General features: G+C 38.3%; 1 protein-coding gene across 1 annotated transcript; it reads left to right on the forward strand.

Moving 5' to 3' along the window:
- The first annotated feature begins 3959 nt into the window (after positions 1 to 3959).
- YAE1D1 (Yae1 domain containing 1) lies at positions 3960 to 8361 on the forward strand. Its single transcript, XM_003797539.1, has 3 exons — positions 3960 to 4123; positions 5431 to 5552; positions 7761 to 8361. The coding sequence occupies exons 1-3, from the start codon at positions 3995 to 3997 to the stop codon at positions 8188 to 8190; spliced, it is 681 nt and encodes a 226-aa protein (XP_003797587.1). The 5' UTR covers positions 3960 to 3994; the 3' UTR covers positions 8191 to 8361.
- The last annotated feature ends 637 nt before the right edge of the window (positions 8362 to 8998 follow it).

The raw sequence follows: 8998 nt of genomic DNA on the forward strand, positions 1-8998 counted from the left end.
TAACATAGGCAATCAACCTAAGTGCCCATCAATGAATGAATGGATAAGGAAATTTTGGTACATATAACATGATGGAGTATTTTTTAGGCATGTAGATGAATAAAATCCTGCCATTTGGAACAATATGGGTGGAACTGGAGAACTTTATGTTAAGTGAAATAAGCCAACAGCACAAAAAGACACATTTCACATGTTCTCACTCATATGTGGGAGCTAAATGTTAAGTACAACTGATCTCAGCTCAGTGCCTGTTGCACAGTGGTTATAGCGCCAGCCACATGCACCGAGGGTGGCAGGTTCGAGTCTGGCCTGAGCCAGCTAAACAACAATGACAACTGCAACAAGAAAATAGCCAGGCATTGTAGCAGGTGCCTGTAGTCCCAGCTACTTGGGAAGCGGAAGCAAGAGAATCACTTAAGCCCAAGAGTTTGAGGTTGCTGTGAGCTGTGATGCCGTAGTGCTCTACTGAGGGTGACACAGTGAAACTCTGTCTCATAAAAAAAAAAAAAAAAAAAAAAAGGACTGATCTCACTGAGTCACTGAGACAGAATGTAGAATGATAGTTTCCAATGGCTAGAAGGGTAGCAGAGGATGGGGAATAAAGTGAGGATGGTTAATGGGTGCAAAAATATAGTTAGATTCAATCTATATCTATATAGTTAGATATAGAATCTAAATCTATAGTTAACTATAGCAACTATAATCAACAAGTTAGGGTATACTTTAAAATAACTTAAAGAGTGGAACTGGAATGTTTCTAACACAAAGACATGTTAAATGCCTGAGGTGATGGATATCCCAATTTCCCTGATATGATTAATTCACATTATGTGCAATCAAAACACCATATGTACTCTATAAAGATATACAACTATTATGTACCCATAATAATTAAAAATAAACATATTATTTTAAAAAGAAGTCTTGAGAACATGCACCCTCGTCAGCTGGGTTACAATTTGGTTTTGGACATTCATGGATACAGGCATTTTAGGCAAAACCATAAATCAACACGTGGAACGTACACACTGGTTTGACCCAAAAAGGTGGGAGGGACATCTCAAAGTGAGGCTTACAAGTCATAGATAGGTTTTAGGGATTCTTAGCTGTCAATTGCTTGAAAGAGTTAAGCATTGTCTAAAAAACCTGGAGTCATTAGAAGGAAATTATTGAGTTATCTGTCATATGATGCTATACCAGAATAAGTTTGGATATTAAGTCACATTTTACAGGGTTAATAAAATCTATTTAATAAGGTTTTATCATTTGTAGGTGTGACTCACCAGGTCTCTTAGAAAGGAATTTAGGCAAGAGAATAAAAGGTCAGAGTTCAGTCCTCAATATCATAAGTTATTTGGAAAGTGCAAATCAAACCCACAGTAAGAGAAATCACTGCAAACTCATCGGAATAACTAATACTAAAAAGACTGGTAATTCCAAGTGAGGTAGAGGGTGGGTAGCAACTAACACTTTCATACATTGTTGGTGGAATGTGTAAAATGATACAATAACTTTAGAGTTTGTCACATTCTTATAATATTCAATTTATACTTACCAAACGGCCCAGAAATTCCACTTTTAGATATTTAGTCAAGAGAAATGTAAACATATGTACACAAAATGACACATACAACCATGTCCATAGTAGCTGTATTCATAAAAGTCAAAAACCATAACCGTAAGCAATCCTAGTGTCCAACAAGGAATAAATAAACAAAATATGGAATATCCATACAACAAAAACAGTACAGTATTTAGTAATAAAAAGAACAAGCTACTGGTACATGTAATAACATGAATAAAACTCTAAACAGTAGTTCTCAACCTTCCTAATGCCGTGACCCTTTAATACAGTTCCTCATGTTGTGGGGACCCCCAACCAAAAAATTATTCTCATTGCCACTTCATAACTGTAATTTTGCTACTGTTATGAATCATAATGTAAATATCTGATATGCAAGATGTATTTTCATTGTTACAAAGGGGTCGTGACCCACCGGTTGAGAACCACTGCTCCAAAAAATTATGTTAAGTCAAAGAAGCCAAACATTTAAAAAGCATATGATTCCATTAGTATGAAATTCTAAAACTGGCTAAACTAAAGTGATAGAAATCAGATCAGAGGTTGTCGTTGTTGGGATGAGGGATCAACTGCAAAGGAATATGAGGAAATTTTCTGGGGTAATGGAGATATTTTATAACATATCCTGATTGGGTAGTGGTTTACACAGGTGTATATCTTTCCCCAAACTCTAGTGGACTGTACACACAATATGTATGAATGCACATTACTGCATGATTTTAAGAATGTGTTCCAGACATTTATAAACATGTTACTATAAATACTAAATACTAAACAAATACATAGATACCTTATTTAATAATATTTGTTGGCATTGTAAGTAGGATATTCATCTCATTTATACGTTTTAGATGGTTATTACTAGAAAACAAAGAGGATGTTAGTATGTTTATTTTTCTTATATCCAGAAAATCCTATCAAATTCCCTTAGTCTGTTGTTTTTAACTGAAGTCCATTGAGTTGTCCAGGTATACAATCTTTTTTTTTTTTAAGCAGGCCCAGGCCAGATTCCAAACCACCACCCTAGATGTATGTGGCTGGCGCCATAACCACTGTGCTACAAGCGCCAAGTCCATACAATCCTTCAATCTTAATTTTCTTCTGCATAGTGGTTGACTCCCTTCTCAATGTTATGTTGTGTAATTTTGTTCTTTTTTAAAATCAGGGTCATGGAAGGATTATCTATCTTATTAGTGCTTTCAAAGAAAACAAAAGAAATTGGGTTTATTTATGCAAGTTTGGGGATTTCTATTTTATTCAACTGTTATTTTTATTGCATCCCTTACAACCATTTTGTTTCTCATTACCTTTATATATTTTATATTAATTAAATGTACATATTAATATTTATAGTTTGTATTTTTATTTGTGGATGCCAAATTCTGAGGATTTAAAATTGTAACCTGCCCCACTCACTCACTCCCACACTCACTCATGGTTCCCCTTACTTTGCTCACTTTTTAAATTTGTATAGCATTTGTGATCTTCTAACTGTATGTTACCCAAAGCCTAGAAAGGTGCCTGATACAAGATACGTGTTCAAGAAAATATGTTCCATACATCATTATCACGTTACACATTTTACCCATACAAAGGGCAAAATAGGAATACTACTGGTCTCCATTCAACCAACACCTAGTTTACATCTACTATGTGTTAAGAACAATACTGAGCTGCACGAATATAGACAAAACAAGTCTCTACCAAACTAACAGTCTTTTAGGGCATATGAGTAGGAATGGAAAACAGAAGGATACTGTGAATCAATGAAAATGTATTGATTTTACAAATTACTCTTTATATTTGTTCGTGATCTCAAATTGGCTTCAGTATCTAACTTCGAATCTATTATCCCTTGCTCCACACTCCTAACAGTTAAAAAATGCCGGGTTGTCAAATCCCTCGTATGTACTGAGGAGGATTCCAAGAGTCTTTGGGCAGTAACCACCCAACCGCTTAACTACACAAAGGTACATAAAACCCAGACCACTGCAGATACCAGGGCGGCCATGGAAAGTGTTTCAGTTGGTCCGGGCCTCCCCAGAAGTAGGGCGCGCTGGCTCAGCGAAGGAGGTATCTGCCTCACCACAAGTAACAAAAACAAATGACTTTCTGGCAACTGAAGGAGCCCAAAACACCCCAAGCTAAAACAGCTGCGAGGTTCCACCGCAGACAGCCTAAGATCACCCCTGCGCAGGCGCACCCAACCCCGGTTCACCGCCCCAGACGGCCGGGCACCACACCTGCGCACGCGCACCCGACCCCGGGTCTCCGCCCCAGACAGCCGGGGACCATCCCTGCGCACGCGCAGTCGACCCCAGAGCGCGGGCTCTTCGTCTTCGCCCCGCCCTTCGAAACCGGAAGAAGTTGCTGGCGCTTCCGGTGGCCCGCAACCCCTCTGTTGTCTCGGAGATGTCGTGGGTACAAGCTGCAGCCTCCATCCAAGGCCCTGCAGAGGAGGGTGACGTGTTTGACGAGGAAGCGGACGACTCTGTCCTGGTGGAGCGGGAATGGCGGAGTCACATGCAGAGACGAGTCAAAGTAAACCTGTGTGGCGGGTGCGGGAGACTCGTAGGGTGCCGGGTTTGGGGAAGAGGCGCGGAGCTGGGAAGGAGCCGGGTCCTGAGCGGTCCCTCCCTGGCCCGGCGCAGCCCTCCCTTTCTCCCTGCCGCCCGGTCCGGCCCTCGTCCTGCTGGGATTTCCCTGTGGGTTACTGGAAAGCTTATGAAACAGCTGGGCGCGTTCTTTGAGCCCCTGCGGGGTGCGTTAGGAGGTGGGGACCGACCGAAATAAACTTTTTCTAGACTTTGAAGATCCGGCAGTTTTGTTAAGATTCGTAGGGAAAACGGTGTGGGGGAAACATACACTGACTAATACTAATTATGGCTGTTAAAGGACATGCACTCAGTTTACATGGGTTGCTTGAACGGGTATCCTATCGTTAGGTGTGGTATTAATCAAAGCATATGGAAAAGGGGAAGTTCAGGATGGTGTCACAGGGCAGTAGGATAAAGCAAAAATGGAATACTGGTGGCTAGGTAAGAGAAGGGTGAAGTTGGTTTCTTTTTTATTTGGCAGGCGTGAATTTTTCATCTCTTATTGGTCCCACTGTTCATTGAAACTAAACTTACTTTCCTTGTGGAACACTCAGAGCTTAGTGAGGACTGGATGGTGAGGTTGTGTGTCCATTAGTGTATTTGCCAACTATTAATTGCTCCTAAAGCTGCAGTTAGGAATCCACCCTAGTCTAATATTTCGGTAAAATGGCATTTGCTTAGCTCAACAACCATGTTGTCAGTAACAAAAATGCTTTATGTGAGGCCAGGGCTAGACTAGTAAGAATTGAATATCTTTTGAGCATTATGACATAGAGGTGCAGATCAAAATCTCTACCCACAGAGAACTTGCAGTTTAGTTGAATCTAGGTATCTAAAACCAGATTTCTCATCTTCCTTTTCCTAAAACAGTTTCCTCTTTCCCTATTTTTGCCCTGTTTGTCACCGACCCACACCATTCCATTTAGCTATTAAGGGACTAGACATTAATTTTCCCTGTTGCCTGTCTATGAAGACATCCCTAACACAGGGTTTTTAAGACCATAGGAATCGGTGTTTTAAGTTTTCTCCAGTAAGTCTAGACTTCAGAAGTGACATAAGGAAAAATAAACCAATAATAAACTTTCATTGCATGGTCTGCTTTGGTTGTGTGGCTGTGCCATATTATGTTCAGTAACACAGTAAAGGTCTGTTTCATCAACTTTCTAAGCCGGTTCTGTGCCTTTCTAGAAGAGCCTACATGTGGTTCACTTTGTGTTAGTTACAGCTGCATTTCTTCATTACTTATTTTAGGAAGGTTATAGAGAGGGAATAGATGCTGGCAAAGCAGTTGCTCTTCAGCAGGGCTTCAATCAAGGCTATAAGGAAGGTGCAGAAGTCATTATTAACTATGGACAACTCAGAGGAACATTGAGGTAATTTAAAAAAACTTAAAGGCTGAATCATTCTAACCTCAATACTACCAGAGGATTTTTATGAAAGTAGAATGAAAAAATAATGTATTTAAATGGAAGTTCTTTTCCTAGTGCTAAATTCCCAAAAGAGTGCTGCAGAGCATCAAATATTGCCTTCAAAAAGTCAAAATTATTACCATTCCTTTCACTTTAATGTATGAACCAGTTGTTTTTTTGGTATATAAATGTAGGAAGGTATATGATTTTTGTTACCAGAACTATCACTGATCTCTAATTAAGAAATCTTCAGGGCTCTGCACCTGTGGCTCAAGCAGCTAAGGTGCCAGCCACATACACCTGAGCTGGTGGGTTCGAATCCAGCCCAGGCCCACCAAACAACCATGATGGTTGCAACCAAAAAATAGCCAGGCATTGTAGCAGGCACCTGTAATCCCAGCTACTAGGGAGGCGGAGGCAGGAGAATGACTTGAGCCCGGGAGTTGGAGGTTGCTGGGAGCTGTGATGCTATGGCACTCTACCCAGGGTGACAGCTTGAGGCTCTGTCTCAAAAAAAAAAAAAAAAAAAAGAATTCTAAAGGTTTTGAATAAAGCTTTTAGTTCTTGTACACAATGTAACAGACCTCTAGATTAGAAGTACATAACAAGATATAGTTGGTAATAGAAAAATGATTCTATTTACTTTAGTCTTGAACATCTAACACCTGTCAGGATGCCGTAGAAATAATGGCTATATAAGAGTTAGGTGGTAAAATGATACCTGGAGCTAGGAGCATAGCAGTCTTGTCCTCTCTGAAGCTTGAAGCTTCATGCCTCTTAAACTATCCTCTATTGAGAAAAACAGAAGACCTTAAAATGATTTTCTTAAAAAACTAATTTTAAAGAATGATAGAAGATTCAAGTTACCAAAACAAAACAGTATTTTTGTGTTTGGAGTTTTAGAAAATCCAGCTGTCACAAATAAGAATTTATAGTGTACTACGATAGGAAAATGGTCAGTGGTCATCTTCACATCAAGTTAAATTAATCTTCTATGGCTCGGCACCTGTAGCTTAACGGCTGGGGCACCAGCCACATACCCCGGAACTGACGTGTTCAGACCCAGCCCAGGCCTGCCAAACAACAATGACAACTACAACCAAAACATAGCCAGGTGTTGTGGTGGGTGCCTTTATTCCCAGCTACTTGGGAGGCTGAGGCAAGAGCATCACTTAAGCCCAAGAGTTAGAGGTTGCTGTGAGCTGTGACACCACAGCACTCTACCAAGGGCGACTCTATCTCAAAAATATAATAATAGTTAAAAATAAATAAGTAAATCTTCTATAAGATTAGAAAACTTACTGCTGAATCTTTTATACCAATTGGTTCCATTTTTAAAACATTACTTTTTATATAACCATTTTATGACATGATTATCTGAACAATATTAAATCCTTTAGGACTAGAAGAATTCTTACCTCTTTTAAGACAATTTGTTAGTAGCTGAGCAAACAGTGTCTTCTATAATAAGATAAACTTGGGAAAGTGCTGCCATTTCTTTTCTTTTCTTTTTTTTTTTTTTTAAGGGACAAGGTTTTGCTCTGCCACCCAGGCTGAAGTGCAGTGGTGGGGATTCTCTGACCTTCAGTCTTGATGGCAAGCAACTATATTCTTAGAACAATAGTTTTCAACTTTAGCTATACCCTGAAATCAGTTGGGAAGCTTTTAAAAAAAGTATTCCCCCCAAAATTCTGATTTCTGGGGTATCACCTGGGACTTGATAGGTTTAAAAGCTCCTCGGGTGATTCTAATGTGTGTCCAAGATTGAGAATCACCAGTTTAGAAGCTGTTTGATGTCCCTAAAGGAGAAACTAATTTTTCTTATCTTTCTCAGAGTTGTATCCCTCTTCAACAGAGGTTACATACTCTTAAGGGAAAAATTTAAAATCAGAAAAAATGGATGTAGACTTACGAAGGAGACATTGTAAATTGTAAACAATTTTATGATTAAGTCCAGTTGTTTAATTTTTATTAAAAGATAGTATCTTTGCATTTTTAAGTCTTATTTACCATTATTACTTTCCTGATTTTGACTTGCATAATTATCCTTAATCCATTTTTACGTGGCGTTATCTTAAAGAGAAACATGTAGGTGTTAGCATTAAACATTCTAAAAAGCCTTTGGTTGTTTACTCTTTTCTCTGTTTAACTTTTTTTTATATTTTTGTTCAGTGCTTTGCTCTCCTGGTGTCACCTTCATGATAATAGTTCAACTTTGATCAATAAAATAAATAATCTTCTGGATGCAGCTGGCCAGTGTGAAGAGTATGTACTCAAACATCTGAAATCAGTCACTCCACAGCCCCATGTTGTAGATTTATCGGACTCCATTGAGGAGATGGACCTTTGTCATGTAGTTCCAGCTGAGAAAAAGAGTGATGAAGCTAAAGATGAAAGACTCTGTGAAAATAATGCTGAGTTTAACAGAAACGGTAACAAGAGCCCCAGTGGAGTAGATTGTTCACATTTAGAATGTTGTAGAACACAGGAGCATGCACCTTCCAAAAACCCCAACCTCACTTGGATTTTAGAACAGACAGCCACTTTAGTTAAACAGCTGGGAGTCTCAGTAGATGTATTACAGCATCTCAAACAGCTATAAAAGTTATCTTTCTCTTTCTAATGAAAATGTTCAGAACATCTTAAGAGCATTTTGTTTCCTAACAAACTAACCAAATTTGTATTGGTTTCTACATTGAACACTTTACCATAGGGTTATCCTTGATGGAAATTTGAAATGTTTTCAAACTAACACTATTAAATATAAGCCTTTTTCTTTGTCATTGGTAATTTTTCTGTATTTTAATATATGTATGGAAGTTTCACTTGTCATTTTCAAATTTATGATTAGAATATAGCATTTTTGCAAATGTAAACAAGAATCAAACATTTTATAACGACCTAACTCTGCTTTTTGCTCCTCTCACAGAAAGGAAGTGGGTCGGACCTCATCAAACCAAAGTTATCAAAAATAACCTAATGGCTGACATAAACATAGACACATAGATATATTTAAATCTATATACTTATTTTTATATATATGGAAATTTGAGAGACTGAGAAACTGAAGCAATGTTATGCTGTTGATTAAATCATTACAAGCAAAGGACTGAGATGTGTTTTAGTTCTGTGTGAAGAGTCAGGAGTTAGTAGTGTTCCCTAACAATGTGCCATGTTATTTCTAAACTGCAGTTTTGCTTCATATTCAAGTAGAAATAAAGCACTGAAACCACTATCTTAAATATATTACCTTAAAGCAGTATACTTAGTCTAGCATAGACAAAATTAGATTCAGATTTTCGCTCTAGGACATAAATATGTGAAGATCAAGAAAGATTTTTCATTACTTTTTTTACCTGAAGCACAAGTTTATATGAGATACCTGACTTTAGAGACACTCAAATAATTGT

The sequence above is a fragment of the Otolemur garnettii genome, unplaced genomic scaffold (assembly GCF_000181295.1).
Source record: "Otolemur garnettii isolate 467f Iridium unplaced genomic scaffold, OtoGar3 scaffold00119, whole genome shotgun sequence".
Taxonomy (NCBI): domain Eukaryota; kingdom Metazoa; phylum Chordata; class Mammalia; order Primates; family Galagidae; genus Otolemur; species Otolemur garnettii.